Genomic DNA, 17,287 nt, shown 5'->3' with positions numbered 1-17,287 from the left:
ATCCAGGCTCCAGTGTGAGGAAATAGTCAGGGAACTTACAGTAGGCCAAGTAATTACCTTGTGTAGATCAAGAAAAACTGGCAAAAGAAGTAGATGAAGGGAGGATTACATTGACCTTTTGAGATTGACCCTCACCAAATTTAATTGTATATCATTTAAGTGTGGTTCTGAAGAAGGCAGTGGGAGAATACAGATTGATACACCATTTATCATGGGCAGATGGTCAATCAGTGAATGACTCCATTGCTGGAGCAAACAATTCAGTTCACTAGGCTACCACTGATGATGCATTAGGATAGTTATGGAATGCTAGACTTCAGCAAAACTAGCTGAGTGTGTATTAAGCCTGCATTTAGTCACAGCCAATTGATTTTCTCTACTGGATTTGGAATTTGCAAGTGCTATTTATGTGGCTAAAGGTTTGCCAATGGTATGTGCTACATCCTCTGCACTATTTCAGTTCAGTGTTTTCCTAAAATTGGTGTTTACTTTAACCATAAAGGACCATGAAGTGACACATTCTTAGGAGCATTTTCTGTTTGTTGGTCTACGGGGAACATTTGGCTCCTGAAAAGATGTAAGGCTAAGCACAGTTTTGAGCTTTTTGGGGATTAAGTTTGACACAAACAGCATGGAGGCCATATTGCCAGCCAATAAAGCAGACGAGGTGTTAAGGTTAGTGTGAGAAGTTGGCCTGGTATATGCTGTCCACTCGTTATAGTGGGCACCCTGTACCAGTCCAAACAACCCCTTACTGATGATAGTTAAAGACAACCTTTATTGAACGCTATCCTAGTGGTAGCTATGGAGAGCAGCCTTCAGGCTAAGTCTTGAAGGAATATAAAGTAGCTTGTTTTACCAGTCTATAATCTCTTTAATGGCTAAATGAAAGACAACCACACCAGGTATATATAGCAAATATATGTATTTATTTCTAAACACACCCTACTAGACTCTTTATGAGGCTAGAGGACTAAACACATAAGATGTACTTCAAATAGTACAGTAAAATAGCACAAATACACGTTGGGCCCTAGGGGAGAGCCAAACCATTTACTAAAATAGTGGTATAAGAACCACGACTTAACTAGACACAAGGCCTAGAGCCTGTAGAATCGCTGGGACCCCAAGAAACCACCCAAGGTAGTGACACAGGGGATCCACGGGGGCCGTGTGCAGTGTGAGAACACAGCCGCGAGCTCCCGTTAGCTTCAGTTGCGGTTGGATTTTTAAGGATTAGTGACACTTAGAAATGAAAAAACACAAGAACTACAGAGGGGTGAGAGGTAAATCCCTTTTCGACCTCCTGCTTAGAGAATGAATATCACAAAAAGAAGAGGGATAAAACAATATATGTTTTGTGGAGACCAAGAGGTGAGTGGGGGATTCACCAAAATTGTAAAACCGCCCTCACACACAGCAAGCTGTGTCATGCTTCATCATAGGGCTGCTTCTACACCTCCGCGTCAGCCAAACGCTTGGAGGTGGAGCAATAGGGGAGGGGAAAACAACACATATAAACAAAAAAGATTATTTTGTGAGAACTAACGGTGAGTTGAGAGTGCAGAACCAGTGAAAGATAGTGATTAAAAACCAAAAATGGGACTACCTTGATCCAGTTTTAATATTAGGTGCCCAGTTTTGGATTTAGGAAAAACGTGGGTGTTGGGTTTGGAGAGCTTATGATGAGATTCCAACCCCCCCACTCTGCATAGGTGTCGACATGTTACAGCAAGTAATAAGAAAATTATGACCCGGCTTTCTTCAGGACTTCTCACCACTGTTGTTTCCCAATTTTGTAAAAACCTTTTCTACTCCCAATTTGGGAAGTATAAGGAAGTATTACCTCAAATGAGGTCTCTCACCTTTAGGGAGGAACCTAAAGTAATGACAAAAATAAAAATAAAAATGTAGAAGAAATGTATGAATACACCTTCACCTAGTAAATTAACAATCGTGATAAACCCACACTCACACAAGCAAGACTCCACACAAGCTTACCCAAAACATTCCCAATCGGGATATAGGTGGTAGCTTATAAAAAACAACTGACCCTTAGAGTATTATGGTCGTGTACTACCTCCCTTGACAAAGCAAGTCGGGAAGTATATTTGTATCTAGTAAAATTATTTATGTTGCTCAAGAGACACCACAGCAACCAACATGATCGTAAACCCACTACTTACCGAGTTTATTGAAATTATAAACTCGAACTGGCGGGGGAGTGAGGACAGCCGCCCACACGCACTCTCTAAAAAAACAAAGGATTACCTGCAATGAAATATGGCTTGATAACACGGAGAATATGTTATATTCACGCTACAAAGACACTCTAAAAGTTAAGTCAGTTGGTTGAGACATATGTACTGTCGCTAAGAGCGTCTCAAATGTAATAATCGTCAAGAAGGGTTCTCTCTTACTCCATTAAATGGTATCTTAGAGTTACAATTCGTGTGGCTATGCTGTTCCCAAGGATAAGGGAGTCCCAGTTCTATGCTTTTGGTGTTTGCGGTGAGATGGCAAACATCACACATACCACACTTAGTATGCCCTGAGACTGGTGGGAGAAAACCTATCTGGTTTCCTCCAGTTCCTTCCAATTGCCTTCTTCTGGTAAATCTTGGCCTGGTATGTACCAGGATATCCTTGATGTTTTGGCTCCTCTTAAATGAGAACAATGGCTTCTCAAAAGCAAGTTCTCTGGAATTCAGTATTCTCTAGTTCCGTAATATAATTTTATGAATCTCATTGGAGGGTAAACTATTTTTCGATATAGTTGATGTAAAAGGTCACGGGGTACTAATGTCTCCATCTGGGTTATGTTGGTGTGGAGTCTTTGTACACCAACATACCCCAGATGGAGACATTAAGGGTGGTTGAAGACATCCTATACTCCATAGACTGGGAGTATAGTACCCCGAGACCTTTTATCTTACATCTGGCTGAGGTAGCCTTGGTAAAGAATTTCTTTGAATTTCAAGGCACATATTAGCTCCAGACCCACGGTACCTCCATGGGGAGTATTTTCGCTCCTAGTTTAGCTGGCTTGTATATGTCTGCCTTTCAGGACCAATACATATACCCCCATGAAGGACCCTGGTTTAATTACATCAAGGTCTGGCCGCGTTTTATCGATGACGTGCTCCTTATATGGAAGGGTAATAAGGAGTCTCTTGAGGATTTTCTCCAATGGCTGAACAGCAGGAATCCCCTAGGTTTGTTTACATCAACAATATCGAAAAATAGTTTACCCTTTTTGGATCTGACTATCTTCAGTGAAGGCGGACGCCTTGAAACAAGAATGTTCCACAAACCTACAGACAGAAATAGTCTGCTATCGTTTAAGAGTTTCCACCCTAAATCTCTTAGGGAGAATCTTCCGGTTGGGCAATTCTTGCGACTTCGCCGTAATTGCTCTAACCGTGTAGATATTAAATCGGAAGCAGAAACTTTAGAAAAAAAGATACTTCAAAGAAACTATCCTATGAGAGTAGTACAAAGGGCCAAGAAAAGAGCATCCAATTGTCATCGAGATGTACTCTTGGAATCCAAAGAGAAAATACCCACTGAGAGAACCGTGTGTGTGACCACTTTTAATACATCCGATGTCGGATCAGTAAAGGTAAAGGGGGTCCAGCCCATGAAAACAAAGCAATGGAAAAGGAACCTCCGAAATATAAACACTGAAGACCTAGCTACCCATTGCAAAAATACCTTGTTCCCACAAGCAGACTTGAAGGATGTACAACTCCTCACTGATTTTTATAATTCCTCTATTTCTAATATCATGGATGCTATTGCACCTGTACAGCAAAAGACGCCTCCTAAACAATTTCCGAACCATGATTCAGTTCTGACCTAAACTCCGTAAGCTGAGGGCGGCCGAAAGATCATGGAGATCCATGCCTCCCACTGAACATTTAAAGCTGCTCAGAGCTATTAGGAATTCTTACAATAAAAATGTCAAGACTGCAAAAATCAAATCAGTCTGACACTGTGCCTCATGGGAACAGTCCAGCATATGGCCATGTCGGAACTGGGGTGACAGAGTGGGATAAAGAACGGTGATGGATTAAACCCAGATCAGTTGACTGGGGGTGAGTGCTTGCAATGTTCAACACTCCGTCCATCATTTCCTTTGGTTTTTGCTTTGTTCACCATAAGTTGGCAGGGTATGCTCAGACGTGAGTCCCTTGCTCACTTTGCCACTGGATTCAAGCAAGCCTGGCTGAAGACGGCTGAAATGCCAGAAACCGTTCCTAGGAAGCTTGTTTCCGGTCCAGGGAAGACATGGCTTGGCAGTTCGGGCTGGACTGTTCCCATGAGGCACAGGGTCAGACTGATTTGCATATGGCCATGTCTGAACTGGGGTGGCAGAGTGAGCTAAAGAACGGTGATGGATTAAACCCAGATCACTTGACTGGGGGTGAGTGCTTGCAATGTTCAGCACTCCGTCAATCATTTCCTTTGGTTTTTGCTTTGTCCGCCATAAGTTGGCAGGGTATGCTCAGACGTGAGTCCCTTGCTCACTTTGCCACTGGATTCAACCAAGCCTGGCTGAAGACGGCTGAAATGCCAGAAACCGGTCCTAGGAAGCTTGTTTCCGGTCCAGGGAAGACATGGCTTGGCAGTTCGGGCTGGACTGTTCCCATGAGACACAGGGTCAGACCGATTTGCATATGGCCATGTCTGAACTGGGGTGGCAGAGTGGACTAAAGAACGGTGATGGATTAAACCCAGCTCAGTTGACTGGGGGTGAGTGCTTGCAATGTTCAACACTACGTCCATCATTTCCTCTGGTTTTTGCTTTGTTCGCCAAAAGTTGGCAGGGTATGCTCAGACGTGAGTCCCTTGCTCACTTTGCCACTGGATTCAAGCAAGCCTGGCTGAAGACGGCTGAAATGCCAGAAACCGGTCCTAGGAAGCTTGTTTCTGGTCTAGGGAAGACATGGCTGGCAGTTCGGGCTGGACTGTTCCCATGAGGCACAGGGTCAGACTGATTTGCATATGGCCATGTCTGAACTGGGGTGGCAGAGTGGGCTAAAGAACGGTGATGGATTAAACCCAGATCAGTTGACTGGGGGTGAGTGCTTGCAATGTTCAACACTCCGTCCATCATTTCCTTTGGTTTTGGCTTTGTTCGCCTTAAGTTGGCAGGGTATGCTCAGACGTGAGTCCCTTGCTCACTTTGCCACTGGATTCAAGCAAGCCTGGCTGAAGACGGCTGAAATGCCAGAAACCGGTCCTAGGAAGCTTGTTTCCGGTCCAGGGAAGACAGGGATTGGCAGTTCGGGCTGGACTGTTCCCATAAGGCACAGGGTCAGACTGATTTGCATATAGCCATGTCGGAACTGGGGTGGCAGAGTGGGCTAAAGAACGGTGATGGATTAAACCCAGATCAGTTGACTGGGGGTGAGTGCTTGCAATGTTCAACACTCCGTTGATCATTTCCTTTGGTTTTTACTTTGTTCGCCATAAGTTGTCAGGGTATGCTCAGACGTGAGTCCCTTGCTCACTTTGCCACTGGATTCAAGCAAGCCTGGCTGAAGACGGCTGAAATGCCAGAAACCGGTCCTAGGAAGCTTGTTTCCGGTCCAGGCAAGACATGGCTTGGCAGTTCGGGCTGGACTGTTCCCATGAGGCTCAGGGTCAGACTAATTTGCATATAGCCATGTCTGAAGTGGGGTGGCAGAGTGGACTAAAGAACGGTGATGGATTAAACCCAGATCAGTTGACTGGGGGTGAGTGCTTGCAATGTTCAACACTCCGTTGATCATTTCCTTTGGTTTTTACTTTGTTCGCCATAAGTTGGCAGGGTATGCTCAGACGTGAGTCCCTTGCTCACTTTGCCACTGGATTCAAGCAAGCCTGGCTGAAATGCCAGAAACCGGTCCTAGGAAGCTTGTTTCCGGTCCAGGGAAGACATGGCTTGGCAGTTCCGGCTGGACTGTTCCCATGAGGCACAGGGTCAGACTGATTTGTATATGGCCATGTCTGAACTGGGGTGGCAGAGTGGGCTAAAGAACGGTGATGGATTAAACCCAGATCAGTTGACTGGGGGTGAGTGCTTGCAATGTTCAACACTCCGTCCATCATTTCCTTTGGTTTTTGCTTTGTTCACCATAAGTTGGCAGTGTATGCTCAGACGTGAGTCCCTTGTTCACTTTGCCACTGGATTCAAGCAAGCCTGGCTGAAGACGGCTGAAATGCCAGAAACCGGTCCTAGGAAGCTTGTTTCCGGTCCAGGGAAGACATGGCTTGGCAGTTCGGACTGGACTGTTCCCATGAGACACAGGGTCAGACTGATTTGCATATGGCCATGTCTGAACTGGGGCGGCAGAGTGGGCTAAAGAACGGTGATGGATTATACCCAGATCAGTTGACTGGGGGTGAGTGCTTACAATGTTCAACACTCCGTCCATCATTTCCTTTGGTTTTTGCTTTGTCACAGTTTGCATGCAGCACCATAATGCCAGTAAATAGATCACTGCGCAATATTAGAATATTTCAACTTAAGAAATGGAAGTAACAAAATGGACTCAGTGTCAGAAGCAGTAGTCCACTTACCTAGCTATATATTCTCTGAGCTGCATGTTACACAGTGTGCCTTGCAGCAGGCCCATTATTGCTCTATACTACTTTATGATTCAAAACTGTGAATGGATAAAACAAAGAACTCTCCCAGAGCTGTGTTAATCACTAGAGTCATCATTTCCAGCATAATTTCCTCAAAATTTCTGGGCGGGCACAGACCTCTGCTTCAGGTCTCTTAACCCTGTAGAATAGTTTGAAGTGCAGCCTCTTTGTGACCAGTTAGGTAATATAATTAAAGCAAACAAAGACTGAACAATGAGTACAGAATAATTATATAAAACGTGTACAGAAGCTCAACTGTTATGTAAGATGTAAACTTATAGGAAATGTTTTTTAAAGGATGGATTCCTTTCCATAGTTTACTTACGTGCGTGTTTCTGCACGTCTTGAATGGCGTTATTCCGTCTTTTCATTGCAGCACCAGGAACATGCTGATCACAACCGTATTAGGAATCAGGTTAGAGCTGAGTGTTAACCCTCTTTTCACTCCTGCTTCATCCTGACTCCTGGATGGGCCTGGGGCGATTTGGTCTCACAGCCCGTGCATTCGTCGATTCGTAGACAAGCTGCGCTGCAAAGAGCATGCGCAGCATGTCTATGGGTTGCGAATGTGTGAAGAGGGCTGAAATGAAAAGCACTCTTCACACATGCGCAATTCATGAAGCTGATGCACCCTCTGCCCTGTGTTGCTCCTCTCTGCACTTCCGTTGACACCTGCACAGAAATGAAAACATAATGAACTGACAAATCTGTCTGTTCGTCCGTTTGCATTTCTGGAGGCTGGAAATGCACAGAGTAGCTATTCTCTCCTCTTGCGTGCTGGTGATGGGAGGTTGCCACCCTTGTGTCCCCTACGGACCAGCCACCACTGCCTGTAGTACATTATAAGAATATTGCAAGTCACCAAGGAGTTCCATGATCATATAGAGGAACGCAAAGGCCTAGTTCCTATAGAAGGTATTTGAACTGCAAGGTGACTTGCAATACCCTTATAATGTACAGCAAGGGGTACTTTATCACATATATATAATACAATTTTTCTGTGTTCAGATTAAAAAAAATAGTGTGCAATGATTTGAGTACATTTGAGATGTAAAGTAGTCCCTCATACGTTGCAATTCAAGAGCATGAGATGAGAGAGTAATGCTCCACTGGGCAAAGCCGACGTCCACTTTATGCTCATTTAATTAATTGGTAACAATAGATCTTACAGACAGCTGTACTGTCAAGCCAGTCCTAAAAAATGTAGTGGCTGCGCTACTCACGAATGCATCTGGGAATCTGTAGATTCCAGCACACTTGAGACGAGGGCAAAGAGGGAGTCAGTCGACCTTTTCCAAACATTTTTGCTGCATATTAATTATACCGTGCACAGCTCAAAGATAAATGCCTTCTTTTTCCATGCCACTTTCAAGGCGGAACACAGTGGCATCTATACATTTCCCTAAACCCAGAACGCTGAAGAAACTAAAATTGCAGCGCTGTGACGGCCCTTGGTAGCTTTCGTTTATTTGAAACTGCTCTGCGATGGTGCTTCCAGATTTCGCCACATTTGCTGCATGCGGCAACACTGAAAACCAATGGTCCTGCAAAATGCTGATGCAAGTATTATTTTCAGACTCATTGCAACACGTCTCCCCCCTCAGGCTGTAATCTGTACTACACCCATGCACAACCACTTGAAAAAGAAGTACGAATTGTTAGAGCAGATTGGGTTCTCAGCAGGTCCAAGTAAATCCAACGAAAGAATGCTCAGATTTCTGTTTGAAAAATGCAGGAAAATGCAGAAACGTTTTCAGAAAATGCATCGGGTATGCAATTTAATCGTAGACTGGCTTGCCTGTCGTTCTTACCTGTACTCGTAAAATGCATATTTGTTTCATCTAAATAATTCATATTTTCGATTTTGCAGGTGTATGTTCCTAAAAAGAATAGGTCTCATGCTTGTCCCTCTCCCTCGAATGTGGGCTATCCTACATCGAAATCACACAATCTCTCTATGGGCCAGTGCCATTAAAAGTCCATTCGGGATGGATCACAATAAGTCAATGTAGGACTTGGCCTTTTTGGCTAAAGTTCCCTAAACTTTTTGCTTTCTCCCTAGACCATTTTCCTGACATAGAATAGCCAATTTAGATGCTTTTGGTACTTTGCCACTGCTGATCAGTGTCAAAGTACAGGGGTTCCCTGTTTAAAATGTGATGGTGAATGGGTGGCCATGATTGGTATGTTTGCCTTACTAGTAAAGTCCCTAGTGAAGTGCACTGTGTGTGAAAGGGATAGTAATGCACGGCGCGCGAAGAAGGGAATACTTAGTTAGCATGTTGTCCTGACAAGTGCAACCACTTGTCAGGCCTGACTTTCCCTTTTACATACATATTGGGCACCCCTGTGGTAGATCCCAGGTAACCCCTGTGCAGGGTACAGTGTAGGTAAAAGGCAGAACACATACTGAGGTGTGTGCTATGTTCTGACAGTGAAAAACTCTCCATTTTGTTTTTCACTGCTGAAAGGCCATCCTGCCCATAGGACAGAATGGGGGGGCTGGGTGTTGCATTTGTTAGCCTAGTTTCCTGTCAGTTTATAATTGAGAGGTGAAGTTTAGTATGTATGAACTCACAGTGTTATAACACATTTTCTGTCAAGGTGGTTTTGACACTGTGTGTTCATGAACCACTCTTTTAGAAAGTGGCTGAGTTGTGTGCTCTGAGCATTTCTGTGTGTCTCTGAAATGTGGATTGTCTGTCTGGAACTGAAAGGTGAGAGGAGCTGGGAGAGGTCTTGACCCAGGGAGGGGTTGAGATGACACCAGACTGTCCTGCATCTGGAGAGTAGGGGGAGGAGAAGCCCGAGAGGTGAAAAGTCCTGGGCTGGTGCTATAAACCAATTGACCCATCTCCTGCTGAGTGATTAAGGATCCAGACCCCCAGTATCAAAGGGAGAGAAGTGACACTGGGAGGGAGACACCCAGAACTGATTTAGGGAGGGGTCAGGAACCCCTGAGCACATACGAACTTCAAAGACATGAAGGGGTATAACTAGGAGAGTTGAAACCCCTGAAAGTGGGAATGAAACAGATATGGATTGAGACTGTAAAGGCTTGGACCCATTCTGTAGTCAAGAGGAACCTCTGCTAAAGAAGGAGCAACTGAAGAGACTGCTATGGATAGACCAGTCCTTGCTTCGTGATCTGGGGCTGGTCTGCAGTTTGCTGTTCTAACTAAGGGAGAGGCTGTTGGGACTGTGCTTGGAGGCGCTGGGTTCCCCTGCTTGAAGAAGACTGTGCTTTGTGCTGTGTCTTGAACCCCCAAGGGCCCGAGGTGAGCTGGCTCCCTGTTTGGAAATACAGGATTTTAAAACTTTCCGAAGAAGTCCCAAACAACGCGGTGTGCGCGTGCTTTTGCCGCTTGAGACCCTCAGAAGTTGTGCAGTGTGATTGTGGGCACGCAGGAGTAAACTAAGTCTCGAACGCACTGGGTGCGTGTTGAAGTGCAGGCCAAAGCTTTGGTGAGGAGCGCCTGGTTATGGTGGGCACGGGGAGACGAGGTGAGGCTCAGACGCACAGTGTGCATGTCGTGGTACAGCCTGGGTGTTGGTGAAGAGCGCCTGGGCCTTGTGTGCACCAAAGGAAGAAGCGAGACTCAAATGCGCTGGGTGCGTGTTGTGGTGCGGCCCGGGTGTTGGTGAAGAGTGCCTGGGCCTCGTAGGCACCAAAAGAAGAATTGAGTCTTGGACGCGCTGGGTGCATGTCGTGGTGCAGCCTGGGCGTTGGTGAGGAGCGCCTAGACATCGTGGGCACTGGGAAAAGAGGTGAGACTCGGACGCGCAGAGTGCGTGTCGTGGTGCAGCCATGGCGTTGGTGAAGAGCACCTAGACATCGTGTGCACCGGGAGGAAAGGATCAATCTATCAACTATTTATTAAGCGTGACTACTCACCCGTAGGGGTCTCAAGGCGCTAAAGGAGAGACTCGAACATGCAGGGTGCATGTGGAGGTGCAAGTGGAGTATTGGGGAAGAGCGCTAGATCGTCGTGAGCACCAGAGAAGAGGCGAGTCTCAGACGGTGTGTGTGTGTGTCGAAGTGCAACCTGAGGCGCTGGTGAGGAGTGCCTGAGTAGAGTGTGCACCGATTTGGAAGTAAAGTCTCCACAGTGCTGAGGGCGGGTATCGGTGTGGACTGAGACCGCCGGAAGGAGGGCCAAGTCATTGGGCCCTCAGAGTCACGGGCCGGCAGCCACGGAAGAGCTGAGCCGCCGGCCCAAGTCCGCTGGACCCCGTCACGAAGTTCTGGATCAAGGCCCAAGTCGCTGACGCTGGGGAGGAGAGTGGGGTCGCGCCCCCCCAGGTAACGGTAACGTGGATCAACATTTGGGGTTTGGTGCAGGCCCGGAGGGACACTCTCTCGGTCTCCCGTTTCAGTCAGCTGCAAGAGCCATTGCTTTGGCTCGGATCCCGGCCTGTGCTGACCCAAGGAGGAACAGTGCTGGGGCCGGAGTGGGAAGCAATACTTTTGTGTCAAAATTTGATCCATAACGGGGGCACTGTTAACGGAGCACGTAAAACTGTCATATTACACTTTGCATTATTGCTGCTAACGAACTATCGAACTGTCATAGGACGTCTGACCTCATTTGTGCCTGACGAACTACATGCTTGGTGCGCTATGCACTGTGTTATTTTTCCCCTGCATATTACCTGATTGTAATGTGGCGTATTGCATTATTTCTTCAGTGCGGAGTATTTGAGTAGAACGTAGCGCAGTGTATTATTTCTTTATTGCACCGTACAGGAGTGTAGCGTGACGCATTGCTTTGTTTGTTCCTGGTACAGGGCATGCTGATGGTGATACGCATTGCATTATTCCTTTAATTGCAAAGTACATAACTGTGGTGCTACGTATGACATTGTTTCTCTGTTGCACAGTATAAGAGAATATCGTTACGCATTGCAGTAATTGTTTCCTTTTGCAACGTGTGTGATTCTAGCAATACGACTGGCCTAACCTTTTGGAAGCGGTTAGGAGTGAGCTTAACTGTTGCTTAAGAGAGGTGGTTGGGATTAGAACCTACCAACCCACCGGAAAGAATACTACCCATTCTTATATGTTGATTTTGTATCATTTGGTCGTATCGTAAAATTGCTTATACAAAGATTATACTCATTTTATCAAAACTCTTGTGGAGTCATTTTGTGGTGACATCGTGGGGTTACTGTGAACATGGTTGCACATACTGAACACTCGTTCCTTGGAGATAAGCCTGGCTGCTTGTGCCAAGCTACTAAGGGGGTGAGCAGAGCTATCTCAGACGGTGTCCTTACTTAGCCTAACGTTGAAGCGAGGGGTCGGGGACTCCCACCTCCAGCATTTGATTGATTGATTGATTGATGTACTTATAGAGCGCAGCTATCACCCTACGGGCATCTTGGCGCTTGCATTGGGAACCCGTCCTGGTTTTTCCCTGTAAGATAGCCAGGCATCCCGCCGCGGGGGGCCGTTGTGGAGATTAAGCAGGCTTGTTGCCCAGAGCTGCATAGTGTGAACTCGTGCTTAGAGTGGGGACCGAAGCGAGAATTATCGCGTCCGTGGACGATTGGGCTCTGGACCCTGCCGCGTCGGGAATCGAACCCAGGTCCCGGGTCTGATCTCTGCTTCAGGGTATGCCTCCTCTAACCAGTGAGCTACACTTCTCATTTGGTGGCGGCGGTAAGCGATAAGGACCCCCACTTCCAACAGTCACACTGTCCACACTTTGTGGAATATGCATCATTTTACAAAGACTATTTCCTTGTGAAGCAATATTTTCTTGCCACATTGTGAAAATCCTAAGGATACGGCCCTTTTATTTACTTAGTAGGACTGATAAGCATTGCACTTTTTCTCTCTAAAATTGAAATGCCATACTAATACCATATAGTGTGGCATATTTACAAGTCCTCACTGCCACTGGAGCATCCCTTTTTTTGATGTTCCGGTGGTGCAGTGCCATTTTCCATATTTACAAGGCGGCACTAAGCCACTTTGCGTGGCTTAATGCCACCTAGTAAATATGCCCTTTTCCGCCGCAGTCCTCTGCTGCAAAGGGGAGTGCAATGAGTGTTGCTGTGGGCGTTCCACCACACCACCCATTACTTTTTGACAGTGCCCCAGATTTACAAGGCTGAGGCAGCGCCAAAAACTAGTGCCATGAAATACCAGGCATTAGAATTGCGGTACAAGGAGAAATTATTAATTTCTCCACGTTTTTTGCTCTTTCTGTGTGTGCTGCACACACAGAAGGTGCAAATCCCCATTATTGATTGTTGATGTGCAGGAAGTTGTTCCTTCCTGCACATACACAATTGTCCCTACAACGTTGGTACCCTTGCAACATGGCAGCAGGGCGCCTGCGCTGGCGCTAGGCAGCTTTTTTTGCACTATGGGGAACCTAGGGGTGCGTTGTATTCTTGTGAATATGGCGGATCCCTGCGTTTTGAAAATGTGGGGCAGCTCCGCGCTCCTACACATTATTGTAAACACGCCTCAGTGTGTTGAATAATTCACAAACACCAAATATCAGAGGGTTTAAATCGGAGGTTAAAGGTTGCATTAAATTCTGCCACAAGAGTGTCTGTTGTCAGTCCACCTCTCTTCAGTGCTTCGGAAAAGGGGGAGTTCGACCTACATTCCTCCCTAGGATTCGCCTGAGCGCGTCAGCCTTTTCATAAAATGGGCACCATTCATGCATTATGGCTCAGTCAGCCTCAGCTTCGGTGCCTCTCATCTCTACTCACGTCAGATTAAGCAGCATTTGCAGCGCGAGGCCACACGTGGGCGCTCTACCGCTATTTTATCTGATCGAAAGCATACTTTGTTAATGTGCTTTACTTGATGCACAGAAGATAAACACGGCAGCAAAGCATGTTTAAAATTGTACAATTCCTATGCGTTAATTGTTGGGAAAGTTAAGAATGACCTAAAATCCTACTATGAATTAGAGACGAACCATTATTATTCATAGAACCATCTGACTTTCCTCTTCCTCCAGCACCACTTCCAGAAACGAGCTGACACCCTTCTCCTGAGTTCCAGACCCCACTCACAAAATACTGAACGGACCCATCATGAACAGTTAACCAATTTATATATGTCTATATCTGAATGATCAATTAATTGTTGTATATATCCTCTTATCTCCTCACATGCGGCATCTCTGTAGCACCCTGGCAGTCGTCGTTTATGGGTAATACTATATAAAATCGCGAATAAATGCATAGCAATAACTGTGCAGCCACCACCACGCGAGAAAATGATGCATGCCACTAAAAGATTGAAACAGAGCTGGCTGAATTTAAAACAAAACTAGAGCCGCTTGGAAGCAACCACTGCGTCATACAGTATCTGCACAGCATTGTGAACTTGTGGCAGCCGGGGTCCAACCCTCCAGGGGCTCCAACCCTTCAGGGGGGACCCCTATTCAGCCGAAGGCCGATGAAAATCTCTAAGGTGTAGGAAACTCGGGTGCCCCTCATCACATTCTGGGTTCATGTGGCCCAAACTTTTAACGTCAACTGTCAACCGCGGGCCTCAAATGAATCTACTCCGCCCTCTCCATGCTACATTCTGATAGAGTCTTTCTTTTGTTTCTACTGAACAGCTTGCAATATGGCTCCTGGATATAGCACGTGTCCCCCAAAAGCATGAGTAATTAACATTCTGACCATTACTGATGTCACTTTTATTGGCGATGCCTGCCTCAGGATGCTGATCCTTGTTTTGTGGAAAAAATATCTGTATTGACCTCACACATGCTGTATACATGAACACATCACTTTTTTAACCAGGAAATAGGAATATCTAAGTAAGAAGACGTCAAACCTCTTTGAGGAGGAAGGATGAGGCCGCAAACGCGAAGGACCAGCCGTAGCGATAATGGAAGTACTGTTCAGAGCTACTGGGCCTGTTCATCACCTCGTCGTTGATGCTGGAGATGTAGAGCACGAGGCCAACCACCAGAGAGAGACCTGGAAGCAGAAGGTAGAGGATCCCCTCAGTTAGGAAAACAACAGGAGGCTGTTGGTGATGCACTGCAGGTAATTTAGGCGCATGTGCGCATACTCAAAGACAGGATGAGCGGGACTCTGCCCCATCACTTGCTTCATGCCCTCCTCATAATATGCTCATAGTCTCTCCCTTCCAAACAATTAATACATTATTGCCAAAAAACATATCACAAAAATGTAAGTGTAAGTTGTGAGAAGCTGGCTTGGTATATGGTGTACACTTATGTAAGTGGGCAACTAGCACCCATCCAGACAACCATTATGGTGATTTTAGTGGCCTTAGACAACCTTAGAAAGCTCTCTAAGTGGTAGCTGTGGAGAGCAGTGCTTAGTCCAGCAGGAGTGTAAAGCAGCTTGTTTTACCAGAACATAATCTTATAGGTATAGATTAGGTGAAGAAGAGCTACACAGTGTATTTATAAAAATATGTATTTATTATAAGGCACTCACTAACACATACAGATATGCCCTAGCCGGAGATATACACAATGCACATAAAATTTTGTAATAGAAAGGGGAAGTAGGACTGAATACACAGTGGTCACCAGGGGTAGACCAAACCCTACACTAAAATAGTGGTATGCAAACCACGACTTAAGCCAAGACTATACCCAGAAGATGTAGAAGTGGCGGGGACCCAAGGAACCACCCAAGGTAAGTAACCAGGAGCTCCACGGAGGCCGTATGCAGAGTGGGAACACGACCACGTGATCAATGCAAGTCAAAGGGTAAGTCACGGATGCAATTTTAAAGAAGAAGGACCCTTCCCAGTGAACCCTGAAGAAACCTGGTGGAAGACAGAAGGTTGGAGAGCCACCCCACCCGTGGATACCTTAGGAACCAGGATGTCTGCACCAGGGAAGCCGGGTGCATAGGTGTGAAGTGGCATGGGAAACTGCTGTCAAACTCAATGGAGAACTTCAGAAAGATGCTACTGCTGGAGAAGGCAAAAGTGTCTGGTGGAACCCAAAGGTGGATTTGAGATGTGAAGAACCTGCAAGCAGAGGGGACAGAGTCTATGCCATTCAGGAGTGACCAGGGGGTATGGAAGACGAATGCCCACCGATGTCAAGTGTTGCAGGGAAGCTGACGGTGACATTGAAACTGTAGCTGAGCAGACCAGGCTATGCCGTGGATGACCAGGTACTGGATATAAGCTGTCCCCCAGCGGATGTCGAGAGTTGAGGGGTCAGTGTCCGTCGGGAGTACCAACAAGCCTTTGCAACTGGTACCAATGTGGACGTTGAAGAAGGTGCAGTGTCGGGCCAGCAAGGTCCAGGAGACTCACCACAAGCAGAGGAGTCAGGGCAGGCCCGAGCAATCAGAGGAGCCCAAAGAATTCAAAGATGACCCTCAAAAGGACCCACAGGCTGGAGGCACAGGAGTCGCAAGAGGACCTTAAGCAGCTAAACAAAGATGCAGGCCCACAGTGCAAGTGATGCAGTGAGGATGAAAATCTTGGTCACTGGAGATGCTTGAGGTTGGGGTTACTTGGAGCCCGAAGATCTTGGTGGAAGGAGGCCAACAATCCCTTGCACCTGCAAGTCTATGCGGTGCACAGGGGTTCGGTTCCTGCAGCTCTGATGAGGGATACTGGCCTCAAACTTGTTGAGAGGACAGGACCGGCATTGAAGGATGTGAAGAACCACCACCTGTGTTTCTGAGCCCTTTGGAGTCCGTGGGAGCTCAGGATCGGTAGACCTGTCAGCTTAGTTGCGATGCCTGCAGATGCAGGGAAGTGACTACTTCACTTCAAGGGAGATTCCTTCAGATGTCTTGGATGCCCACGGGCTTTGGAAGGTTCCTGTATGCTGCACAGGCATGGACGTTGCAGCAGACGATCAGGGCGACGAAATCAGGAGCAGCAGGAGTCTTCCCGGTTACAGCCTTGATGCCCAGAGCGAAGTCCAGAGTGCCCAGATGGTCAAAGATGAAGTGGTGTCTGAAATTAACCTTGTCCCATGACGAATTTAGGGACTCACCCACAGGTAAGCCCTTAAGTACCCAAAGGAAAGGGTTGGGACGATTCAGGAATCCCTCCCTAAGGAGGGGCTGGACAAGAGGGAGGATACTCACCTGTCCTTTGACCAGTTCCGCGCCAGAGCGGGAGCCAACGGCTCCCTGAACTGGTTTAAAATAGACCATGCATGGAGGGCACCAAGTGTGCCCTGCACGCAGACTAAACCCTCTCTGGGTGGTGGTCACACCTCCCTGTGACAGGATACCTATTGTTCTGCCTTCCTCCGCCCTCGATTGGCTCAGCAGCAGAAGGCCATTTACGGTGTGGGGGTATAATTCCAACATGTTTAATACTAAACATGATAGGATTGGTTACAGCCAGTTTCGAGATGGTTATCGCATAGTGACGCGGTGCCCCTCTATATGTTATATGGCTGTCTCACTAACAACCTGGAAAAATGTACTTCATAGGTTGTAGGATGTCCTGTTCCTGCAGGGGCACCCTCACACTTAGAACCGAGCACCTGCTTTCAGGATTGAAAGGCCTGCTTTAGGGGTGACATAGATTGTAAGTGCAGTGACCCTAGATATAGGGAAACCTATATCTTTTGTAAGTGGTGCTAGCACCAGCTTACACAGGCTGCAATGGCAGGCCTGTAGTTACAGATTGAATGGTCTCCCATGGGTGGCATAA

At 46.6% G+C, this 17,287-nt stretch overlaps 1 protein-coding gene across 1 annotated transcript in view; it reads right to left on the bottom strand.

Moving 5' to 3' along the window:
• CACNG7 (calcium voltage-gated channel auxiliary subunit gamma 7) overlaps nt 1-17,287 on the bottom strand; it is a 185,734-nt gene that overhangs the window by 18,750 nt on the left and 149,697 nt on the right. Inside the window, exon 5 of the mRNA XM_085616483.1 lies at nt 14,450-14,595. Coding sequence (XP_085472609.1) covers nt 14,450-14,595 — 146 coding nt within the window. The remainder of the gene's footprint in view (nt 1-14,449; nt 14,596-17,287) is intronic.

This window comes from Triturus cristatus, chromosome 7, assembly GCF_964204655.1.
Source record: "Triturus cristatus chromosome 7, aTriCri1.1, whole genome shotgun sequence".
NCBI lineage: Eukaryota > Metazoa > Chordata > Amphibia > Caudata > Salamandridae > Triturus > Triturus cristatus.
This window is presented reverse-complemented; position numbering and strand designations above follow the sequence as displayed.